The 25,168-nt window shown below is 37.8% G+C and overlaps 2 protein-coding genes across 9 annotated transcripts in view; both read left to right on the top strand.

Moving 5' to 3' along the window:
• The window catches only part of esyt2 (extended synaptotagmin 2), a 38,504-nt gene extending 27,269 nt beyond the window's left edge, over nucleotides 1–11,235 (top strand). For 3 of the 6 annotated variants that reach the window (XM_014468605.2, XM_023325924.1, XM_023325927.1), the window contains 9 exons: nucleotides 3,586–3,660; nucleotides 4,856–4,942; nucleotides 5,018–5,167; nucleotides 7,280–7,632; nucleotides 7,753–7,851; nucleotides 8,003–8,134; nucleotides 8,712–8,817; nucleotides 9,779–9,828; nucleotides 9,927–11,235. In XM_014468605.2, the coding sequence (XP_014324091.1) occupies nucleotides 3,586–3,660; nucleotides 4,856–4,942; nucleotides 5,018–5,167; nucleotides 7,280–7,632; nucleotides 7,753–7,851; nucleotides 8,003–8,134; nucleotides 8,712–8,817; nucleotides 9,779–9,828; nucleotides 9,927–9,999 (1,125 nt within the window). In that variant the 3' untranslated portion in view covers nucleotides 10,000–11,235. Of the gene's footprint in view, nucleotides 1–1,523; nucleotides 1,587–3,585; nucleotides 3,661–4,855; nucleotides 4,943–5,017; nucleotides 5,168–7,279; nucleotides 7,633–7,752; nucleotides 7,852–8,002; nucleotides 8,135–8,711; nucleotides 8,818–9,778; nucleotides 9,833–9,926 lie in introns of those variants that run through there. The other 3 variants (XM_023325926.1, XM_023325923.1, XM_023325925.1) reach the window with 3 other exon arrangements.
• A 415-nt stretch (nucleotides 11,236–11,650) lies between these two features.
• ncapg2 (non-SMC condensin II complex subunit G2) lies at nucleotides 11,651–23,609 on the top strand. 3 transcript variants are annotated; one of them, XM_023325863.1, is made up of 27 exons: nucleotides 11,651–11,741; nucleotides 11,919–12,054; nucleotides 12,912–13,082; nucleotides 13,232–13,346; nucleotides 13,725–13,882; nucleotides 14,050–14,184; nucleotides 14,262–14,356; nucleotides 14,437–14,593; nucleotides 15,053–15,145; nucleotides 15,237–15,362; nucleotides 15,720–15,899; nucleotides 16,472–16,624; nucleotides 17,207–17,429; nucleotides 17,533–17,630; nucleotides 17,975–18,148; nucleotides 18,230–18,300; nucleotides 18,383–18,536; nucleotides 18,664–18,837; nucleotides 18,933–19,049; nucleotides 19,965–20,105; nucleotides 21,221–21,320; nucleotides 21,453–21,643; nucleotides 22,679–22,813; nucleotides 22,940–23,043; nucleotides 23,127–23,227; nucleotides 23,310–23,409; nucleotides 23,529–23,609. In XM_023325863.1, the coding sequence occupies exons 2-27, from the start codon at nucleotides 11,977–11,979 to the stop codon at nucleotides 23,578–23,580; spliced, it is 3,396 nt and encodes a 1,131-aa protein (XP_023181631.1). In that variant the 5' UTR covers nucleotides 11,651–11,741; nucleotides 11,919–11,976; the 3' UTR covers nucleotides 23,581–23,609. The 3 variants fall into 3 exon arrangements, with proteins under 3 accessions (XP_023181631.1, XP_023181630.1, XP_005798633.1); XM_023325862.1 differs by having other exon boundaries at nucleotides 11,657–11,741; nucleotides 11,945–12,054; XM_005798576.2 differs by having other exon boundaries at nucleotides 11,657–11,741; nucleotides 11,945–12,054; nucleotides 17,978–18,148.
• The last annotated feature ends 1,559 nt before the right edge of the window (nucleotides 23,610–25,168 follow it).

Genomic DNA, 25,168 nt, shown 5'->3' on the forward strand with positions numbered 1-25,168 from the left:
TTAGAGCATGTGTTAGCTGCATGCTTTTTTGTGTAAAAAAATCCAATAACCATTAACATGAAAAAGACTTTTTGAAACCACAGGAGTGAGCCATCCAAACAGCCCCTAGTTGCTTCTTTGTTACAATATGGTATTATTGTGCCACATAGTGCTCAGTTCAAGGCTGGAGTGAGATAACTTCAGCGCTGCCAGAGTTTATAATGATCTGTCAGTGCTCATGTGGAGATTCATGCTCAGGTACAGAAAACCTGCAGCGTGTGATGTAGTCATACAGGGTCTTAAATTAGTTCCACCTGGTCTTTTCTGTGGGTAATGCTTTTATTACGATGTTATTGTCAGATTGTCAGCAATGTCATTAAGACCAGCCCCGTACATCCTGGTCTTTATTGCTAAACTGTATTATGCATGCAATTTTAACACAAAGATGCATCTCAATTAATCAGTATTTTCAAAAAGTACATTTTCATTTATTCAGTTCAATGAGAAAAACTTGTATTTTACATACATTGAGTGCACACAATTGAGTGGGATTTTTTCTGTTAATTTGAATGGTTATGGCTTACATCTAATGGAAATTATTTCTCATACTTAGAGCAGTAGATAGGAAAAATGAAAATGATTTCTAATGCAACTGAAAAGTATACTCGTGTACTGTGTAGGTGTAGTTCTGGTTATGTTCATGCGGTGGATTTCAAAGCACTGAAGAGAGTCGGCAGAGTCGGCTGCTTTATATCTGAGCCAAACTCGGATGGAGAGTATAGATGACGGTCAGCTCAGTTGTCAGCTGGACAATCTGTCTTCCCCAGGCTTTGTAATTATCCCCCAAACTCATGAGTGGTCTTTGCTTCACAGTCCTTTGAAGACATTTTCCTTCCATTCAACTTTCCGTTAATATGCTTGGAAACAACACTCTATAAAAAGCCAAGCTTTTTTAGCATTGATCTGTTGTGGTTTATATCAATGTCTGTGAATTACATTCTCCAAACTCCACCAAACTATTGTTTTACAGTTGTTTCAAGGCTGGAGTTTTTTCTTCCACTAAGCTTCCATCCATCCGTCCATCTTTTAACACCTTTGTCCCAAGTGAGGTCGGGACGGGTGCTGGTGTCTATCTCCAGCGAAGATTCCACTAGTTTCCATGGAAAATTGAGTGGAAGGAACAAGTGCTTGGATGCAACTTTGTGAATAGCTAGGGTGTTGAGTACTGCTCTTTTGTCGCATATCCGTCGTGGATGATAACAATTATTTGTGTTTTTAAAATCCTTTTCTTATTGATCTAATGTATTTTTTTTTAATTTTCAAAACTTTCATTAGTTGTAAACCATAATCATCAAAAGAAGACATAGATACACTTGAAATATATCATTCTGTGTGTAATACATTTGTGCAAAGCATTGATATTCTAATTTATTCAGATTCACCTGTAATTTTTGGGGGTCTTTTTGTTCCCCATGACCATGCTGACTCATTCCAACTAACCACGAGTGTGATTTTTCTCCCTCAAATCTCCTTGTGGCTTAAAGAACAACCTGTCAGATATCACCCATGACGGGTTGAAGCAAGTCTCGGTCTTTAAGGCCCTGAAGGTAATGTGGGAGGAATGGTCTGCATGTCAAGATCACACCCCTACACTGCAATGCTGGGCCACAGCTGTGTCACCCTCTGTTGAGTGATTGTGATGGTTATCGAGGTGTCAAAGTGAAACTGTGCATGACAATGACATGAATGTTGAATAAGGGTTTTCATTTCCTAACCGCCAGCTTGCATGCAGATGGTTTATATGACACAAAAACTCACTAATGTGATTATTAATTCTCTGCTTGTCTGAGTATCTCTCTTGCTTTGCCGTTGACTTGAACTATGACTTTCATTTTACAAAAAAAACAAAACCCTGCAGAACCAGCCAGCTTCAGAGCAACATACGGGCATTATTTGCTAATCTGGAGCATGATAATGTTGGAATTTGTGGTTCAAGATCCAGGACAAGATTGTTATGCCTGTTGGATGGCTTTTTGTAGTTTTCCAATGTAGTGATTCCAACTTTCTTTGGAATATGTACCACCTAAATTCTGACAGGGCAGGTAAAAAGAAAAAAGGTTTGGCAGCTGTAGTTGGATTTAGAAACAGCCCTGTTGACCTGCTCACACAGCTATGATTGTCATGCTCTGCGCTTCCAGAAGCAACTAGACTGTAACAAAACGTTATGCATTTCCCTTACTTAGAAGTCAACTGTCGCACATTTCCAGTTAGTGTTTCACTGTTTCTTCTTAGAAATTTCATACAGCATGCAATTGTTCCTCATACAGTGGCACTCCCTTGACCTTTCTTTGGTGGTAGTTCAGTAGGTAAAAAAACCTTGCACCCATATTCTGGCTTGACATTAACATTTCTCCAGAGTTTGTCAGCTTTAAGAATGAGTGTTCAGATCTTCCAATAAAACTATGGCTGACTACTTTGTGTAACAAATACTCTGAAACTCATTTTGAAATTAAGAAAAAACAAGAAAACATATAACATGTGGAATCCTGACCCTGGGTCAAATACGGACTAATACTGTTCTATGTTCATGAGAGGAATAAGAGTTAATTTTTCAGCTCTAAAACTGGGTAAAAGTACCTAATCCGGGGTGTTTAACATGCAGCCTGGGGGCCATTTGAATGATTTTGTGCATCTCTTGATCTAAGAATAGCAGAAACCTGGTGCAAATACATAAAATCCCTGTTGGGGTGAAATGTTCACTGCTTTGAAGCCTTCCAAAATAGATGCAGACAAATAAAAGATACTTAAAATGAACAATTTAAATATACTATTAATCATTTGTTTGCATTTTCTTGCATTATAATTTGTACGTTTTGTTTTACAGCCCTACATCCTGCAAACACAATGATTCAAATAAATCAGTACATACTCACTGTTCAAATGAAGTGTTTGCCCTTGATAAAGCCTCTGACTGGAGCTGTGCACACTGTGCCTTCCATAATTATTGGCTTCCCTGCTAAAAATGTGCAAAAAGCCTATAGATAAAGAGATACCAGTCTTCAAAGATGCCTGTGTTTGTACACAGACATCTATACATAACTGCAGCCCCACTTTAGGTTGTTATATTATTTGTTTTAATCTTTTGTCTTTTAGAGAAAGTACAATAACAGATCTTGCATTAGGTCTGCTGTTTTTCTTTTGTATATATTGTATAACCCTGCATAGTAAATGGTTGTGTTAATGAGCATGCAACAAGAGGCCTAATCATATGCTGGTGAGAATTGGAAGACCTTTTCTCTCTTTTCAAATCATTTGGGTCTTTAATAATAGGGGCACGATCCTTCCTTGAGGAATACTGATTAATTCCCAGTTATTTAAACTCATCATGCTAAATTTAACCTGTAGACAAGACAAAGCCCTGCAGCCTCTTGGCATCCTGTCTGCCTGCAGCCTTACCAGTCTAATAATCTTTTCTCCTCTCCATGGTGTGTGGTGTGCTGATCGTGTCCTCTAACATGTAGTGTGATTGTGCTGTCTGTCACTGAATTGTGCTTCACACTGTTGGTGGTTACCTAACACCTCTCTCTTTCTCTGATTGTCCAATAGTCGGCCAAGAAGAACAGCAGTGAACCCAGCCCTTATGTCCACTTCACAGTTGGGCACAAAACCTTTGAGAGTAAGGTGGGTATGAGAAATACTTGTTTGAATTTCTCCATCTTTTATTTTTTTCCTTTCAGTTCTTTGTTTACTTTCAGTCTCACATCTTCATTTGAACTGATGACTGATTTATTGGCAACTCACTCTGGCAAATGTTACTTGTTTGGCTTAGAGGAAGAAGATCATTTGTCACCCTTCCTGCTCTGTGCTATATTTCTGTGTTATACATCATTTATTCAATATAAATGTCAGCCAGAAGAATTCAAGAGCTGAAACACTCACAGCTCCTCAATAATTGAATTAAAGCCTTTCCCAAATTAAAGTTCATTAGCTACCTGAGCAAGAATAATGAAGGCATTAAACACTTAAAGGGCTGGTTGAATAAGAGAAAAAGCTTCATATTATGACACAGTTAAAGGTGTTACAGTAATGACATTAATATTTTTGTGATGTTTGGTATTTCAATGAAACCTCCAGATTACATAATCTGTTGCTTGCAGTTTTTAATGTGTTTGGAGTATTGTCAAAATGTTAATTCATTTCAGCAGCTCTATTAATGAAATATAGCTCATGAACTAAGAAAAAGACTCAGTACAGTTATATATTCAATTTTCCTACAAAATGTATTACATCAGACCAGATATCAGTGCTGCTGATGCACAATTTTTGCCACAAGTTTTCCTTTCACTCAACTTTCTGCTAATATGCTTGGTTAGATTATTCTGTTAATCCCAAAAGATTGCAAATTGGACTTACAGATGGGGAAGAGTGCTGAGTTGATTATTTTTAAAGAGCCACTGCCACAAATAGGCATTGCAAAGGAAGCCTGCTCACAGAGTGCTATTTGACAACATATAAAGATAAAGTTGAATGGAAGGAAAAAAAGGTGCACACAGAACAGAGTTCACTGGTATAATGTTTCAATGTCCTTTATGTCCAGGTTTTTTTTTTCAGGAGGGGCCTAACCACAGGAATGTGTCTATGTTGGCTCTCAAGATTGTTGTTGGTCTTTTGTGATTTTCTAATTTTCAAAGAAGATACATTTTGGGTTTGCATGAAGTTGCATGTCATAATCTTTAGTATAAATAGAAATCAACTATTTAAATAAATCAGTGTGTATACTGAATCTATGAGTTTCATTTTTAGAAGTCAGTTACTAAAAAAAATTACTTTTTGATATTCCAGTTCATTGACATGCACCTTATGTTTCTCCATCAAGGTCCGTTACAAGACCAGGGAGCCTCTGTGGGAGGATTCCTTCTCTTTCCTTGTTCACAATCCGACAAGGCAGGAGCTTGAAGTGGAGGTATAGCCACACCAAAAAAAAATAGAGAAAATATACTCCATGAAAAGAAGGTTATAAGTTTTTTTTTAATTGCAGATAAAGGATGATAAGCATAAATGCACACTGGGTATCTTACGGGTGCCTTTGAGTGACCTGCTGTCAGAGGAAGATATGACGCTGGCTCAGTGCTTTCCTCTGAAGAACTCTGGACCCAGCTCCACCATCAAACTAAAGTTGGCTTTAAGGGTAAGAACAGACTTTACTCGGGTTCTGTCTGTGTGTCTGAGTCATTTAAAGTTGATGTCACCCACAACGGATGTTTAGAAAAGCCAATCAGCAAACAAATTATGTGAGATTATTTGTATTGATGATGCAAAATGTTTTATCTAAATAACTTTCTGCTCTCAGCTAGTTTGTTTCTAACCTTTCACCTTCTTCTTCTTTGTTTCATCAAAATTTTTCAGACACCGGAATAATACACAACTATTTTAAGACTTGTCATGAATGATCTGTTTTGCCTTCGTAAAAATCAATGCAGCTGTTTGTAGTGACATTTACTTATATTTATATTTGTGTGAGTGTTCTAGTAGACTTTGACTCATTATTGTGATAAATGCAGGTCTGGTGATGTACCACACTCTTAACTTCTATGCAGTGTTTAACATGTGGTAGAAAAACATTCATCACCCTTTACTGATTTTGATTATACATAAATGTTAAAGGCCATCACACATTTTAACTAGCTGGCAAGGACTTGCTGAGTAGAAAGTGTTTTTTAATTATTTCCTTCATTAAGCTTTCTTAATCAGTTCCTTTGTGCCAAAGCAATTCCTTCCTGACATAAAGTTATAAATCTTTCTCAATATGTTAGACTTTGAGTTTAGTTGAATTTTTTCCATTATATTGTTCCCTCTGATGTTTCATTTTATTTCTGTGTTCCTGATTACTAGTGTTACTTTTAGCTCAGTTCTTCAGTGTCCTGCTCTTTTGCACCTATTTTCTGTCTGCTCATTTACTCACCTCTGTTGCATCCAATAATGAAGACCCCAGTATATATACTCCTCAAGCTGATTTTATGTCTGTTCAGTTTATTAAAAATAACGCTTTTATCCTGTCTATCCTCTGCATTTGGGTTCTCCATAGCTTATTACACGACAGAATTATTTGTAGTAACAATTTTTTAAATAGAACTTGTCTGACACTACTAAGAGATCTCAAAAGACCACACAACATGCCCCGGTCCAAAGAATTTCAAGAACATTTGCCAGTTTATCAATGATTCATACAGGAGGTCACAAAAATACCCATAAGGCACTGCAGCCTCTCTTCCTTTGGTTAATGTCAGTGCTCATGACTCAACAATAAGGAAGAAACTGGGCAAAAATGGCATCCAAAGGAGCGTTTCAAAGAATTCAAATGTCCTCCTTTGCCAAAAATATATTTGGGATTCTCAAGACTTTTGACAATAGTGGAACATTTTTATAGTGTGTGTTCTTCTCTACCAAAAATATCCTGATTGAGAATGTCTTTCTCTCTGTTTCAGACCATAACCTTGGATTAATGCGTTAGTGCAGATAGCTCAAATGAAAAAACAAAATACAAGGAAGGTGTGAATGTCCCCTAGGTGCTGTGGTATGATCTAAAGCATGCAATTAGTGGTTGAAAAGTGTCCTTTGGTAAATTAAAACTTTTATGCAAATAAAAGTGGATAAAAATGCCTTCACAGTGAAGTAAAAGACCCATTGTTGTTACCCCAACAACGCTTAATTGTAAGATAAGTTGTTTAAGATAAGATAATGCTTTGACATTTTCCAACTAAATAAAATCCTAACTCAAAAGCTGAATTTTCAATTCACTCAGGTTATCTTTGACTGATATTAGAATCTTGTTTGACAGTCTAAACATTTAAAGAGTGATAACAAAAAGCAAAAACAGAAGAAAATCTCTCTGGAAGTAAACAGTTATTCACATCCATTACTGATGCAAGTATTTCAGTTAGTAATCAGTTACTGCCTTGGATCACTGGGCATTAAATTGAATTGTCCTTCCTTTGGTTGAAACTTAAGTTCATTAACATGTTCTGAGCCACCACTAATCAGATTAAAAAGAAAAATGCATCCACATTAACGGATGTACTTTAAATTAGACTTTTTCAATCGAAGCCCAAGTAGTGTAGAAGAAATCAAGAATAAAGTTGTTATTGTAAGTACAGATTTTAGTTTTAAACTACCTCATTTTAGACTGAAACACAATACTTTTCTCTGATCCTGGTTTCCTCAAACTTTCACTTATTCTATTGAAATTGCATTAAATCTTTTATGGTACTTTAAGCCTGCTATTGATTTCCTGTCTCATCAGATACTTTCACTGGAGAAGCAATTCTCTTCAGACCTGCCCTCTGCAGTCCAGGTCAGGAAGTCCAGTGTTCCCCACACAGCCCCGGCCCCCTCATTGAGTCAGTCCGCTTCAGAGTCCCAGCTGCTTTCTGCCACACCTTCAAAGCCAGTACGCACCTCCACTCTCACCCTCCAGGATCCCGACGGCGAGCCGTACTCCGCCAGCCCTCGCCGCAGCACACCCAACCTGAGCACCAGTATGTCTAGTTCCCAGAAGTACCTGCCTCACAAGGAGTCCACCCCCAGCCTGGCGTCGGACATCTCTCTGCCCATCGCCACCCTGGAGCTTCAGCAAAGACTTCGTCAGCTGCAGAAGTAAGACACAAGGACCAATGGATTTCCTTAACCCTACGTGTTCTGTGACCCTTCTGTCCTTATTTTATGGGCACATTCTATGTCTGAACGTGATCCTGACTGACTATGGTGTGTTTATAGTGGCTCGGCCTCCAGTCAGTACCCGCTGGGTAAGATCCAGCTCACTGTTCGGCACAGCTCCCAGAGGAACAAACTTGTTGTGGTGGTGCACTCTTGCCAGTGAGTTTTAAACCTGTTCTTGTAGCCAAACATGGCTTAAGTTATTATTTAGCATACTTAATAGCTTATTATTTAGATTACTTTATGAATAAATGAAGCCCCAAAGCCAAGCAGCACGAGCATGACATAGTTTTGTTCAATGTTTCCGCAGAAACCTGATAGCCTTCACCAAAGATGGCTCAGATCCCTTCATACGGCTGTACTTGCTGCCTGACAAGAGCCGGTCGGGAAGGCGGAAGACGAGCACGATGAAGAAGTCTCTTAATCCGGTTTATGATCAAACGTAGGTTTAGCACTCTCCTGTCAACTTTTCTGCCACACAACTATTAAATCTAATTAAAACAATGACCCACCTATATTTTCCACACCCAGACCTTTAGTTTATTTTCTTTACATAAATCATTTTCGTAACTCTGGTCCAGATACAGCTTTATGTCTGAAGTGATGCACCACAAGAGAAACCATGAGGCAAACAGATACAGGAGAATGAGATCTTACGGGTGAAAACTTAGTGGCAATAATATGTTTTTGCAGGAAATCCATGTGTCTCCACAGAAAATTGATGCCCTTAGTGCAATATTGATATATTTGAAGTTGTTTTAGAAGTTAAAGTTTCATATGAAGTAAATTGGATATAATCACTTCTTCCTCATTGCTTGTAGCATTCATATTCATAGAAAAATATGGACTTTTAGTTTACGACCTTCTTCAAACAATCTTAAATGTAATGTAAATTTAGTGTACCAGTTTAGATTACAGGTTCGCTTTTCAGGTGGACTTTAGATGTTGCTAAATGATCTACAGATTTTGATTTGAGTCTTTATAATGTTGATATTAAATGTATGAACTTGTGTCTGTAGGTTTGAGTTCAATGTTTCCACGGTGGAGCTGCACAGGAGAACTCTGGATGTAGCGGTAAAGAATGGAAGGAGCATCCTGTCCAAACACAAAGGCCTTTTGGGAAAGGTAACAGTAACACTGACAGGTGTTTTTAAGTACAGTACAGTACGTCTATGTCTGTGAAGGTTTTCTAAGCATCACATATGTTGGATTATAGAAATACACAAAATGAAGACAAAACACAATTGTTATTGGTTGCTTTTTTAGGCTCTTTTAAGTGTCAGAATAATTTAAAATTAAAATTATTTTAAGATTTAAGACAGATTAAATTACTTTGAAGTCTTTCTTTTTGTCCAAACTTAACAAAAACAAAACTAAGATTGTAACAGCATAACCCAGGATAAATCTGGGACACTACTAGTCCATAAATGACGAAAGAACTTTAACATCGGGAAATATTAAAATAATACTTTTGAGAAACCGAGTAGATTACAAAAGAAAGTCAATTTAGTCATGCAAGGAGTTCAAAGAACTCATTTATTTGTGCAATTTGTCTGTATATGAAATATTGCGAGTGTTGTCCTTGGTTCCTTTTCTATGAACCAGTTTTTTTTAATTACATTTGTGATAATATTAATAAATAAAGACGTTTTCAGATTAAGAAAAGCATACATTTCTTTATTTTTTTTCTTTTGTGCCCAAGTGTAGTGAACAATGCAAACAATGCACAAAACTGGGACTACAACAACAAAAACAAACACCAAATCGACCAGTCTCAGAAGAACAACTAAATAAAAAACACGATTTAATCTCCCAATATATTTAAAAAAAAAACACTGAAATAAGAACAAAATCTACATTTAAAAACATGACTAAACAGCTGAAAAAACATTTTTAAGGCAAGTTATTTCTGTGAAAGACGAAATGACACAAGTATAGAAATATGATGGAAAAACATTATCTCAAAAGACAGATCAAATGTTATTAATTAATTCATGTATTGATTTACTCATTCAATGTTTATTTCTGTACCTACATGTTTTTTGTTATATTATGAATACAATACATTTCTTGTCCAAATTTGCAGGTGCTGGTAGATTTAAGTGGAGACGATATATCAAAAGGATTCACTCAGTGGTAATCAAACCTTTTAATCTGAATTCTTGTTCTTTACTTTTATTCACTGATTTAAAGAAAATCTTATCATTTTAGCCCTTCAATATTTTGTTCTGCAGGTATAATTTAACGGAAGATGGTTCATCATCTCAAGAATTGAGAAGAAGTCAGGAATCCCTCATCACACAGTGAAACCTTTCTGTACTCTAAAACAGTTATTTTGTTTTTCAGACTATTTATTATGTTTTTCATGAAATTTAAAAGAATTTGGGCATTTAAGAGATTTTCTTTTTTGAGAAAAACGGCTAAAGACATACTATAAAGTAGTAAAAAATGCAAACTGTCTTGTTTTTGTTTGCCGAGTTTTATGTAAATATCAAGATTGTGCATATTTATATAATAAAAATAATAATTTGCAGACTTTTTCATGGAATTATGTTTCCTTATTGGACGTTTTGTCGAAATATGTCCAAATTCCTAGAAATTTATGTGACATTTATGCAAAAATGAGACAAAATCTGTTTTGCTGTTTGTGAAAATGAACCAAAGGAACAGATACAATCCCACGCATTGGCCTCATAAGTAGCACTCCTTTTTTGTTATTTATTTTTGTTTTGTTTTTATTTTTTGTCATGCAGTGTTATTGATTGTTTATGTCCTATTGTTCTTTATGCCTGTTAAAAAAATACATGTGAATCATGTATGCAAATTGTATTTATTTTTGGAGATTTGTACAATATTTGTGATTTTGAATTTTATCTGAGATGCTGAAGAAAGTGGCATTTAGGGCTATGAACAAGTGCTGCAAACTACATAGATATATAAAAGAGGAAACTTGAATAAGGGTTTGAAGAGTTTCAAACCAAATGTGAGTAATGTAAACAAAGGAAGATAACTTTTTCTGATCAGGTTGCTGCAACATGTTGAGATGATGCATCTTTGGCTATGTGCTTGTAAATGTTTTGCCTTGCAATTTTAACTGTTTGTTGCAACTTTTCAACACATTTCTTCTGATATTTCTTGTGCCTTAAAAACCTGCGATGTGAGTCTTTTTTTCTTCTAAAATATTAACATTTTCAAATTACCTGATGCCTAGTGGCTTTGAATAAATAAATATGTTCTTTTGGAAAAGTCTGTTTATTTTTTATTATTGTAATAAATACTATATTACTTGTATTAACACAACAGCAATGTTTTTGTTTGATTGGGTTTGCACAACCTCTTTAGATCAGTTTAACAGGTTTTATGCTCTTTTTTCTTCAGCTCACCTTGCAGGTTTTATATAGGATTGCAGTCTGAGTGAGCTGTGAAAGAAGGTTCATTTTGCCCCCAGTGAACCATTTCTGTGTTGATTTTGCCTTGTTTTAAATGACTGTCCTGCTGAAAACCTTTCTAACAACAGTCCAATAAAAATGTTTAAAAACATGAGTCACAGATCTAAATGTTTTGAAACTTTGAAGACAAGATTTTGATTTTTCAAGATCTTAAACATTTTACCCAATTCTGCCAAATTGCCATAATGTATTGTGATGGATAAACCTTATAAGTGTTTCTGTGTTATGAGGAAAATTCATTTTTACAACTCCATTATTAAATTCAACTTCTGGGATTTGGTCTTTCTGAACACAAGTAGGTTCTTATGTCTATATGTTACAGTCAGACTTCCTTATTGGTTTTACGGACGTTAATATTTTTTATGTTATTTTAAAGCATCTGTGTAGAAAAGTATCTCAAAGTTGAGTTGCTGTGGAGAAAATATTTATGTGGTAGTTTGTCGCCCTCAAGTGGTTGAGAAATGTAACAACTCCTACGTCAAAAACAAACGCTTGACGTCAGGACGTAAACAGTCTATCCAAATTTGCGCGGGTTAAATGCAATTATTGTCGGCTGTCATTTTCTTCCCGGTTCCAGATTACAATAACATAAACAAAAAGGTAACAAACTACTGAGCTAACTTTACGTCAGATTAATTATTCATTAGCTATCTCGGAACTATCTGGTAACCAGAGAGGAGTTAAATTTAACCAACGTAGTGTTAAATGTGGTCGACTAACAGTCGGCCATAGTTGTTTTGGTTTGGCAATTACTCTGCCTACTTATGAAGAAGTCAGTGTTCTCACTTCTTTCAAATATTCAGGTAACTTCGTATCGCTTGGATAACCCGGAATAATGTCCAAGCGAGAGGTGTTTTTAGAGGCTACCTCTAAGGAAAAGGTGGAGGACTTTCTTCGCTTTATTCAGCTTCATGTAAGTGGCAAACTCTGTTTTCTGTATTTTATTCCGGCGAACTATAGACGTAGACATCAGTATCTTAATTTTCGGGTTATGCATTGTCTTAACACACGCCGTATATCAAAACCCTCAAGGGATTTGATATACGGGTTTCAACATGTTTTTGTTTACTCTAGATGCTATAGACGTGTCCCTTCTCCAGTAGGATTGATCCAAATGCTTGAATTATTTCCCCAAAATGTTACCATCGTTTTTATTTAGGTGTGTCAAAACTGTGAAAGATCTGAAACATGTAGATAACATCACAAGTCTTTAGTAGTAAATTTTGAATGTGATGAGCATAAGTTGACAACATGAATGAAAGGGTTTCTTTTAGAGAAAAATGTAGGGACTTGAGTATGTCAACAATGCTTTTCGAATGTGGGAGTCTTTGAAAACATGAAAGTATTGCATGAAAACATTATTTGAGTCATCATGAAAATAATAATGTTGCTAATAATGCTTGGGTGCAAAAGTAACTGCTGCTGTTTTAAATACAAGTAGTTATGTTAAACAATGTCACTATCATTCCACAGGCCTGTAAAAAGGCATAACCCAGTCCAGTTAAGGACTTTTTACATTACAGAGGTATAGTTAATTTTTAATTATTGAATGAAAATAACAAAGGCTAATGCTTACCCTTCAGGTTTTGATATATTTACCTCTGATTTCATTCAGTTTCAGTGCCAGAGATGCAAACAAATCTTTAACAAAATTGCAGCAAAAGTTAATGACATGCAAATGATAAAAACATGGTGACCCAGCCTGCATCCTGGGTTTGTTTCAGGAAATGTAAAACCCTGAATCTTCTTTATTTATTTTTTTCTGAGCAGAAGGACAAAACTGAGCCCTTCGATGTTGAAGAGGTGGTGCAGGAGATGCCCAGAGAGCAGAGGGAGGCTCTCTGGAGTCAGCTGGACTCCCTCCTCCAGGAGATTCTGATGGATTTACCTCCAGATCGCTGGGAGGAGGACGCAATGCAGCAGGAGTCGGCTCCGGATCCTGTGAGTTTATCAGTCACTTCCTGTTCAGCTGGACGACATTAATCAAGTGCTACTCAAAGTACCTTCAATGTCTTGTTTTCTGATGGCTTTGAAATCTATATTACATGATTTCTTCTCTTGATGATCCTATAAAAACCTCTCTTTTTCAGAAGCATATCATGGCGGTGGTGGACGGTGTGACCCTGGTGGCTGCTGTGTCTCTAAAGGTTTTACAGGATGGAGACACGTACAGCTCACTTTTAGATATCGCCCACAGACTTCATGGTGAGAATTATGTTGTTCTGTGATTTGACAGATTTAGTGGTAATTGTACTGGGCTCCACAGTGCCGCAGTTGGTAGAGCTGTTGCCTTGCAGCAAGAAGGTCCTGGGTTCGATTCCAGGCCCAAGGTCTTTCTGCATGGAGTTTGCATGTTCTCCTGTACATGCGTGGGTTCTCTCCAGGGACTCCGGCTTCCTCCCACAGTCCAAAAACATGACTGTTAGGTTAATTGGTCTCTCTAAATTCTCCCTAGGTGTGAGTGTGCGTGTGCATGGTTGTTTGTCCTCTCTGTCTCTGTGTTGCCCTGCAACAGACTGGCGACTTGTCCAGGGTGTGCTCTCTCTGTGATTGTAGCTGGGTTTTTTTTCTTTTCTCCATCAGATGTTTTGGTGTCCCTCCCCGTGTCCGAGGCGCAGCTGCAGCTCCACATACAGACGCTGTTTGAAACCTGGTGGAAGAAGGAACTACTGGAGAGGGAAAAGTTTGGGCGCACCGCTTTCCTCATCTCCCTCCAGAAGAGCTTCATCTTAAAGAAACCGGTCAGTGTATTCTCCCAGGATGTCCAGTATTTTTAGAAACAGGAGAGACGTTTTTTGGCTGAGAGTAAGATCATTCTGACAGGCAGGAGGAGAGAGAGCCGCAAGCACAACTTCTGAAAAATTCAGGACTGAAGACCTAATATTCTCATCTCTGATCTCTTTGTCAGGCTGCTGAGATCCAAAGAGTGTGGAGTCTTCACAACGTTCTTAAGAGTCTGGAGTACACATCAGAAAACAACAAGCAGATAATCGACTTGCTGCTTCAGTGCTTTCACCATCCTACTCACATTAGAAACGATGATGTGAGTGGAGGCAGTCGTTATCGCAGTTGCGACTTTGTCCTTGAGCTGTCAGCCTGACGGTGTGTTTACTGTCGCAGGGAAAGCGATTCCTGGTGTTCCTTTTCAGCTGGAACGTTGATTTTATCTGGCTTATCCACAGCACCATTAAAAACCAGCTGGAGTTTTATCACAAGTAAGAAGTGCTCTTTATACTCAGTGACTCCAGTCAGAATATATAAGGGAGTTTAATTAATTGTTTTGCTTTATTCTCAGGAACCTAGCTACTCATATCGCGGAGATCTACTTCAGAGCCTGGAAGAAGGCTAGCGGCGACTTCCTGGAGACGATTGAGAGTACATGCATTCAGGATTTCATGCAGAATGCCATTTTGCTTCAAAGAACAGCACCGGTTCACAGCAAAGTTAGACAGGTCTGCCTCATTACAGCTTGTTCACATTTTGCAATATCACAACAGTAGAGTTAGGATTTACAAATAAGTGCAAAAAATCGGAAAAATTACGTGGATTTCTGCTTAGACCCCTTTAATATGATACTAAAATCCTTTGGCCTTTGGCCTACAGAAGACAAATAATTAGTGAGGCCTTTTTGCAAAAACACTGCTTGTAATGGAAAACTACACTCTAAACATAACACACCCATTGTGAAACATGTGGGGGGAGGGACATCTTGCTGTGGGGATGCTTTTCAAATTATGCTTTAATTATCTTTTACCTCCTATTTCCCAATCATGTCCTATTTTTAAAGGTTTACAACATAAAATCCAAGTGAAATGTGACAAGTTTGAAGTTTTCTTGTGGTAAAATGAAGAGTAGTGTCCTGTTTTGTTTTCAGCGTGTGCTGACAGTTCCTTTTTCCTTATTTCATGTAGATCGTGAGCTATATTCACTCGAGGAAAGGATGCCCCAGTGTGGACAAGATGCTATACAACCTCTACAAGCCGATTCTCTGGAAGTCTCTCAGTGTAGGCAACACACACACACAATTAGTTTCTGGGATCATTCACACTGTGCTTACATGCTGTTCTAGAGTTAATGTTTGCTTGACGCCTTCAGGTTCCTAACTTCGAGGTGCGAGCAAACGCCACTTTGCTTTTCACCGAGGCCTTCCCAGTCCATGACCCGGATCTAAGCAACGAAAATGTGGACATGAACATTCAAAAGCAGCTGGACTCGGCAATGGTGGGGATTATTTTAAGAAATCAGGATGGAGTTCAGTTTTTATGCCCTAATCAGTTCTTTCATCCTTCATTTTTTTTGCATTACTTTTTATGATTTTTACAAATCTCATATATGAAGCCTGACAAATGCAGAAATATATTCTTGAGGAAAACAACAGAACTCTTTATTCTTTTAAGAGTGATTTAAAATGCCAGAGAACTGTGAACACTGGTGTTGAGAGAAGAAAAGTATGACATCCACATATGAAGAATGAGGGAACGCTGAGATTTCCAGCCTTGTTTTATTGCTTCAGCGGAAAACGATCACTCCAGGGGGCGAGCAAATTTTCACACAAATCTAAATATCTGTCTTCCTCAGGCGCTCCTACATGACCCTCACCCCACTGTGCGCTCCAGTGCCACGCTGGGGGTATGTAAGATCCTGGCAAAATGCTGGGAGCTTCTTCCTCCAACGATCATCACAGATTTCCTGAAGAAGCTGGTAATGGAGCTGGCCACTGACAGCAGCTCTCCTGATGTCCGCTGCTCAGTCTTTAAGGTAGAATGCATGGCCTTAGTTCATCTTAAGTCAATCTACAGTATAACAGAAAAATCCTGGAAATTACATTTTGAGGACTCTTTTTTTTCCCAAGTACATACAGGTATTCATGGCGTTCAGGGTCTCACAAGCCTAAATTAGAAAATCAATGTCTTTGCTTATGTGACTGATATTTGATTTGTTAACTAGATTTTCTTTTACTTTAATCTTTTTTTGTTTGTTTTATTAAAAGAATCTACAACCTCAATTTTATTTGACGTATCCCAAAATATCCCATATCAGTGAAAAACCTTTATTTACCAACATTTTAGATATACAAAAAGCACAAAAAACCAATTTGTATCAGTATTTCAGAAAAAATGGGGGATTTATTTGTAATTCATATTTTTAACTTATAAAAACAAATAGAAAAGTGAAAAATATTTTTTTCACCTCTTTACAATTGGTCAAAGTGGCATCTTACCCACAGTCAGCTAGGCACAGGTCAACAACCACAATCTTTAATGAATGTAATGAAAAGTAATTTTTGTTTATGATGCTTATGGATTTTTGTGTTTCCTTTTTTCCCGCAGTGCCTGAATATTGTCCTGGACAACCCACAGAGCCATCCACTGATGGAAAAGCTGCTGCCCACTGTCAAGTACAGTCTCCACGACAACTCTGAGAAAGTTCGCACGTCGTTTCTCGACCTGCTCATCAAGGTTAAAGCAGTTCGTGCAGCCAAGGTGCGGTTTGTTTGGAGAAAAAAATATAGTTGCATCTTCATTTTGGTATTCAGGTCTGGAAGACTCGACAAAAAGTGCTCAAAAGTTGCAGTGATGTGAGGCTGAATCTAATAATTAGTCAGCAATAATTTGATTCAGTGTTTCTTGTGGTCAAAAGTGGTATTACAAAAACAAACAGTGAAGAATAAAACTGATTTTAAAAAAGCAAACATGAATTAACACTAACCTTCAGGCTGGCTAAAAAAAAAATACTTAAAAATATTTTAAAAACTTCAGATTTCTTTTGTGTTATTGACTTCTTATGGTAGACCCCCAAAAGCTGCTTACATAAATAAAAATATATTTTTATATTTTAAAATAAATATTGATAAATCCCAAAGTTATGACTTTTTTTTAATGCAGATTTAGAAACTGATTCCCTTCAGGGCTTTTGTAAGAAAGAAAGTAATGGTAGTCAATCCATTACTATTATTTCTGAAATACATCTTCTATCACAACGTCATTTCTAATTTAATCAAGCTCCACTGATTAAGCAAGTGGAGGCTTTTCTCCTCACCCTCTCCTCTTTCTGTCTCCTTCCAGTTCTGGGATGTCTGCAGCATGGACCACCTGCTGGCCCGCCTCGCCATCGACTCGCTTTCTGTCTCCAAGCGAATCGTGGACCTGCTCTTCAAGTCCTTCTTTCCCGTCAACGAGCCGGAGAAGGAGTGGTGCTGCAGGTGCATCACCCTCATCCAGATGAACCCCATGGCTGCCAGGAAGTTCTACCAGTTTGCTCACAAACACACAGCTGCCACTAACATCAGTGAGGAACAAAAGTTTGTTTTCATGAGATCACATGACGGGCTGTAGTACTGAATAATTTAGTTGCTGTTTTTTTTTTGTTTGTTTGTTTTTTAATATTCCAGTAAAACTGATTCTGGTTATTCGTCGCACTCTGAACAACTGCATCCAGGTCGACTTTGACTTGACGGAGATTAGCGACAACAACAAGGAGAACAGTACAGTAAGACTGAAACATTTATAGATTCTATTGAACTAATAAGAAGTGCATACGTGAGAAGAACATGTTACATAGCATTCATCCCCATTCATTCTGATATCCTTGAATTAAATTTGGTGTAATAACCTGTCTACAGCTCAGGAGGGAGAATCCATAGACTGTGTAATTATGAGTAATGGACTAAAATGCATTGAAGTTTGTGGCTGTAATGGGATAAAATGTGAAAAAGTGGTTATGAAGACTCTTGCAGTCGATGCAGAACCAATTTAAACTTGATGTCCTGTTGCCAGCAAGATCTAGAGTAACACTGAACTCTGTGTCAATAAACGTGTGTTTGTTGCTCTCAGCAGGGCGGACCGCTGGTGTTGGGACAGGATTTGTCCGTTGTGTCCAGTTTGCTGGAAGTAGTGGTCATCCTGTGGAGAAGTGTTGAGAAAGCGCTGAAGCAAAACGAAGAGGCGCACAAGTACACAGTTGCCAAGTTTGGAAATGTCATGGCCAAGTATTTCCAGGCTTTTAAGGTAAAATAGCTGCAGTCTGTTATTATTTTAACATTTCTCTAAACAACAGCGTAAATGGGTTTTAATCACTGTTTTTTTTAGGATGAGAGCTGCACTGTACCTCTAATCCAGCTGGCCTCTTTTATGCCTCCAGCTGCAGCTCCAACATTTAGGTGGGCTATAATGCTGATTGCACTTGATTGTATCTTGATGTAAAACAGTCTAACTTGACTGTCTTGTATTGAAATGTCCCAGCTGTGGCGTGCTGTCCAGACTGAAGAGGATGGAGTCAGGATCTGCTCCAGCTCAGTTTAGCCAGCTGCTGGACTGCATCTGCCGATGGGGTCAGGTGGCCGACGTCCTTGAACTGGTCTCTGATTGGCTGGGCGAGGCCGTTCCCAAGCAAGGGGTCAGTGGTCAAGGCTGCATTCTCTATGCCGTCTGAAAAAGTGTAGACAAAAAGTTTAAAGACCGCCTTAAAAGTACTGAATTTTGCCAGAAGAAATGTGTAAAATGTTGCCTGCTCCCAACTCTAGGACAAGGTCACTAAAAGCAGAAAGGTGCGAATCCAGGAGACAGTGGAGACCAAACCAGACCTGGCTCTGGCGTTTCTGGAATATCTTTTCAGCCACACTTCCACACGGGAGAAAGTCCTAGCTCTGGGTGAGGGGCCCCTGAAGGAGCTGCACATGCTTTTAGGGAACTGGAAGGTATTTTATTAAACAGAAAGGTTGAAACACATAACAGTGAATCCATTACAGCCTTCCTCTAACAAATAACATGTTTCTCTGTATTGTCTTGGCAGTCGGTTCTCTACACTCACCTCAGATCCTCCACAGAAGACCCAAAAAGACCCCAAGTGGAGACGGCGCTGAAAGCCTTCATTTATCACGGTCGCCTCGGAGCTCATCTCCAACATCACGCAAGTCTCTCTCTTGATTAGCATCTGTTGTCCGCCTGCTCATATGTTTTGTTGACATGAATGCTCCTTTTTATAGCTAGTTGTAGTTTGCTGAAGCAAAGTGGAAGAAACTTTTCTCTGTTTCATGGATTTCATGAATGCATAAAAATAAACCTGTAAATGTTCAAATTTGTTCTTCTGGAAAAGAAACAGCAGTTTATGTGTACATACATCTCCACAGCATGATGCTGCCACCAACATGCTTGACATTGATTACATTGTTTTTCTTCTTTGTTTTGGAAGCTTCACTCTGACAAATGCAAACATGCTTCTTCGTTATTGTTTTCAGTCTGCTAAATGGCCAATCATTTTCCTCCTGGGGGAATTTGGCCTCTTTAGTTTTCCAACAGTTTCCAGTTGAAAGCAGGCTCAATGTTTGATTCTTCCCGGGTTGTACCTCAACATCCCAAACAGTTTCCTATCATCTGATTGTGGCTGTTTGTGTCTTCCAGGCCTCAGCAAAGTGATGACACATCTGAGTAAATCACATTTATGTGCATTTGTTTGAAACAATGATTTCTGGAGTCATGGTTATGTAGAAATTGCCCCAGAATACTTCTTCACACCTGCATTTCTTCTTAGATTTATTTTTTCTTCCTTAAGAAGTATTTTGTTTTCAGCTCCCTGAAAATATTCATAATATTCTAAATGAAGATGAAAGCCGTGCTCGTTATGTCTTTAAACATCAACACCGTAGATGATTTCCTCTCCTGAGCTATTACCCTGAACAGCTTCCAGACATCTCTCCAGATGACAGATTTTTATTTATTTATTTTTTTTAAGCCAATTTATTGCTGGCGATGAGCCTGCTCCTTCTGTCTTCAGCTTGACGAGAAGCTAAAATAAAAACAGGAAGTGTTTTTGTCTGACTGCCAGTCGACAGCAGGTCGGGACTACCTGGTCTCCATGGAGCGTGTGGCGGCGTGGGTCGCGGAGAGGGTCCTGCCCTTCCTCACCAGGAGCGAGGACGGCGAGGTCTCGGAGAAGTCGCGGAAGCTCGCCACACAGATAACCGAGGTGAACTTCACTGTTATCTCTTTTTGAAACACACAGCTCCAGAACTTCAGCTTATTTGCTGTGTGAGATTTGGTTTCATTAGGACTCTGTAGTTATTAAACCTCAGCTGACCTTAATAATTATAGAATGGAGAATGATTCTCATTAGGCACATATTAAAATTAACCCAAGAAGTAATGCAATCTTCTTACATTTTCATTTTAAAACTGAATTTGTATTTGCATGATTGATGACTAAATAATCTTGTATTCTCAGACAGACGGAGCTGTTATCTTTAAAGTAATGCCTTTTCGTTCCTGGTCTTTGACATTTTGAAGAACTCTGATGTTTATTTCCCCCTACATCGAACATGATACAGATTTTCTATTTTCTCTTGGAGGAGCTAAATGTGACGTGAATGTGCGTCAAGCTGGAATCTGGAGTCTATTTATATGATCACTAAAGCATTTTAGAAGTCAAATCTGACATTATGCAGGGTTTAATATGCAGTATGAAAAAGAATGAGAGGGAAAATAGTGTGGAACAAGATGTGTTTTGAGATTTATTCATGTATGTATGGGTGCAAAACCCATATGGCGATCGGTTTGATCATTAATTGGTTTGTCCATCTGTTTCAAAGTCTATCAGTTTCTCCTTCGATTTGTGTCAATTTGTTTGTTTTCCTTTAATTCATTCATTCATCCTGTTCTCCATCCAAACGTTGATCCATCCATCTTTTCTACTTTTAAACTGGGTCAAAAATAGGCTGAGAAGTCTGGAAAAGACTAGAAATTGGACATAAAAATGAGTTGAATTCCCTGACTTCAGCTCCTCCTTCCAAATTTATTTCGCTTACATCCACTCCGGCTCATAACCCGGATCAAAAGGAAGCCTGCTGTTACCTTGTTATCCTGGATGTTTGGTTCCGTTTAGCTTGTGTTCCTCCTCCATCTGGGACTCAGAGCGCTGCTCAGTAAATTTAGAATCCTCATTGATTTTTCTGTTCCAGTCCACACACACTGTTGTATGCATCCCTGCTTCTGCTCTCACTACTGAAACGGGTTGTTTTCCCATTTCTCCTATCAATCCCACTGTTTCGTCAGATCTTTAAAGTAACAGCAGATGTTTTTTGATCAGAGTTTCCTGAAGGTGTGCCGTGACATTTTCCTCGTCGGTTTGGGGGACAAGATGTTCAAAGGCCAAATCCTCCACCTGTGCTCACTCATCCTCCTCTCAGGTGAGAATATCATGATATGTGAAGGAGATGTTGCAATTTGCTAAAACAGACAAGGAGGATGTTTCCCTGAGGTTTAGCTCATTTACTCTTGAACATCTTACAGGGAAGTAACGGCAGCGTTTATGTTTTCAGAGGCAGGCTACACGTGTATCCCAGCAGTGCTGCCGATTCTAAAGGAGGTGGCAAACAGCGTTGTACCTGATGATAACAACCAGGATCAGGAGTCCAACTTGGTCATTTTGGGTGTGGTGGCCAACATTTTCCAAAAGATCATAGAGTTGTTGGCACGTTGCTTGAGGAAAGAACCGGAAGAGGGACAACTTGTAAGGAGTGTTTTTTTTGTTTTTTTTTTTTAAATTGTCATTGAAATAATTCTGTTTTCCGTTTCAGTGGATTGCAAAAGTATTTACACAAAATATGAAGTAGTGCAAAAATGTATCCGTTTTAGATAGAAATCTGATAAGTTTGGGTTGATTTTTACCAATGGTCTCCATTTAGAGACTGAATTTTATCCTGCTACACTCCCTCCCAGTGTTTTCAGGGCTATATAAAGTGTTTGTTTTCTGCAACACGCTGTATTATGGATGTAGGTTAATAATAAAAAATTGTTGATCTCATCTGACCAAAGCTGTGTTCCCAACAAACTCTAAACTGTGCTTCTAATTGGTTTGTTTCTACATTGATGTTCTTCTTGTTACTTTCCACAAAGCCCTGATTTGTGGAGTGCACAACAGTTTTCCTGTCAACAATTTTTCCACCTTAGCAGAAGATCTCTGTAGCTCCCTCAGAGTCACCTTTAGCCTCTTGCCTGCTTCTCTGATGAATCCTCAATTTACCTGGACTGTCAGTTCATTTTAGATAACTGATTAAACCATGCTTTGAGATGTCCAAAGCTTTGGCTATTGTTTCATAACCTAACTCTGCATTAAATTTCCTCCCAGACTATTCTGATGATCTTCATGATCCTGTTTGTTCGCTGATGTTCTCCAACAAACCTGTGAGGTCTTCATAGAACAGCAAGATTTATACTGAAGTTAAATTACACACACTTAGACTCTTTTTCTAGCTAAAGGACTTAATACAATTAGTTTCCCTGGATTTCATTTAGAGGCTTCAAAGTACAGAGGTCTGACTATATATTTGATGTATTTGAATGTTAATATATGTAAAAAAAACAAATAAACAAACCTTGTGACATATTGTCACAGAAGAGCCATTTAAGTTGGGCATTATAACGTTATAAAATGGATCACCAGGTATAAATACTTTTACATTAAGTAGCAAGACAAGCAATTTGCAATAAGTTCCTGACCGCGGTTCTGGTTTTTAACATCATGAAACTCTCTGGTCCATTTCAGCTGTGTCAGTCAGCCGTTCCTGGCCTGACGGACTTCCTCCAGGTGGCACAGACGTGGGACGCGGCGCTTCTTAGCGGGGTGCAGTCCACCGTGTTTGCGGCCATCATTGTGGAGAAGAAGCATTTGCTTCAGAAGGTAAAAAATGGCACAGAACAGAGCCAGTCAAAAGGATGGAAGTTACCTGCTTTCATCAACTTTAGTTGATGGAACCCTAACCTTAGTGAAAGACGTATTAATTGGTTTGTGTTTGTTTATTTGAAGCTTACCCATCCTGAAGAGGTTGTCATCCCACAGTCTGTTGATGAAATGCCTCCTTTGTCCAGCTTACTGCTGTCTGTCATCCTCAAATCCCCCTCTATCACAAGGTATACACACTGAATGCTGCTGATTTAGTCAAATTTGAAAGATTTTTTATAGATTTTTTTTTCTTTATAAATCCCTTCTTTAGGTCATTTTTGGCAGAGGTCTCGTCATCTTTGGAGTCGGACGCCCTTGACAGTCTCTCTGAGCTGGCGGCAGTGCTGCACGTCTTGGTGGTCATTAAATACAGTAAGTTTTCATGCCTCAAACGTTCACATTAACATTTGCTGTTACTGTTTATTGAAAATTAATCTGCTTTGTTGCTCATTAGCGGGGCACTCCAAAGGCGGCATAAAGAGAGCTGCTGTGTCGGTCCAGCAGCATCTTCATAAACATGCAGGCTGTTCTGTGGACAGCAGAGAAACCCAGAGGTGAGTTTTTTTTCTATTTAATCAGGGTTTCTGTGAAGGACTAGAAAAATGGTTTAAAAGTAATTGTTAATATTTGACTTTTTATGGAGCCTAACAGTTTTTCTTTTTTTTCCCCAAAGGGTTATGTATGACTCTTCAGTGAAGACCTTGAATGCTCTTCTGCATTTCTAATCTTCCACAAATTAAAAATGATGAAATTGTGTGGCGTGTTTTCTTACATCTTGTCATGTTCTTCAGATTTTAACTGCATCAACATGTGGAGAATTTATATGAAAAACTCTCCAGTTTTTACATTTATAATATTCAGCCTAACAGTTTAGAGATTTCTTGTTTTCTTATACACTTTTCAAAGCTCTCGTTCGTGTCTTCATATTTAAAACATATTTTTGATGTGTCTGTATTTGTCTTTATATCTGTTGGGTTGTCAGCCCAATTTTTCATCTGAAATAAACAGCTTGATGAACTTATACAAGGTGATTATTATTTATGCACTTTGCATGATGTTCATACCTACTAATCTTACTATACCTGCAAGCCAAATTTTTTGAGTTCAGGCCACCTTAACATTTATATTTTTATACATCCTTTAATTTCTTTATTATATTTAGAGGGTAAGAATATTGGTGTTATTTATTTTATTTTTTTTACTAAATAACATACTTCAGCCATAAGAAATATGTAACTTACAATATCCTTCAGATTTTCTTAATGATAAAATCTAAAATACTTACAAAAACTAGATTTAAAAACAAATATGATTAAGGGCATTAAAATAAAATCAACAAACAAAAATATATTTAACTTTTTAATGGGATGAACTCAAACATAAATGTATAAACAATAAGAAAATTGGTAAATTTGTAACCCTTTGGGGTTCCCTTATGTTGTGCTCCACCTTTTGAAAACTGACATTTAAATATCAGCACAGTCTTCATAACTACCATTGTTAATTTCCTTTGTTGCAATTCACAATGCTTACTGTTTATTTTTGTTGCTTATGCGTTTTGAAAGAACAAAAATAAAGGCTGATTAATTTTCTTTCCTCTGCATGTAAAATCTAGTTTCTTAAAGGTAGTAATAAATGATAGTGAGAAAGTCAGCAATTCTCTGCCACATTCATCTAAAGATGAAATTTTGTTTTTTTCTGCATAGTTCTTATAAATCCGAAAGTTGTTTTTTTATTCCTTATATGCAAATTGGTATATTTGCAGTGCATCAAAAAATATCTTCATCTAATGGAATTCAGTAAAACTTTTGAATTAATGTTCAAATCAAATTAACCCCCCCCCCCCCCCCCCGGAAGGGTTGTATATTTTCTTTGTATGTTAGTAAATAGCATCTAAACATACTAGATTACCACAGGTATTAGGTCATCTCTCCAAATCAGTAAATTTAGATCCAGTCATGAAATATTCTCTCCACTAAATATGTCACAGTCAACTGGTGTTGATTCATGGGGTCATGTATGAGTTTGGTCCTAATATAGCACATCATTTGAGGCTTTACAGAAGCGAATGCAAGTTGACCTTTTCTCTTCCAACATCAGTGTCTGACCTTAGAAATGCACTTCTGGAATAATGGTCAAAACTCCCTCCAAAGCCTTTTGTGATGACACAATAATGTGTGTGAAGGCAGGCGAGTGAATATTTTTTACTTATATATGTTTCACAAATCAACGCGTTTTGAGTACTTTGCAACAGAATCAGATGTATATGCCTTCACGCCGTTTCAGTGTTTCTTTTATAGTTCCTCCTGCCAT

This window comes from Xiphophorus maculatus, chromosome 21 (genome assembly GCF_002775205.1).
Source record: "Xiphophorus maculatus strain JP 163 A chromosome 21, X_maculatus-5.0-male, whole genome shotgun sequence".
Classification (NCBI taxonomy): Eukaryota; Metazoa; Chordata; class Actinopteri; order Cyprinodontiformes; family Poeciliidae; genus Xiphophorus; species Xiphophorus maculatus.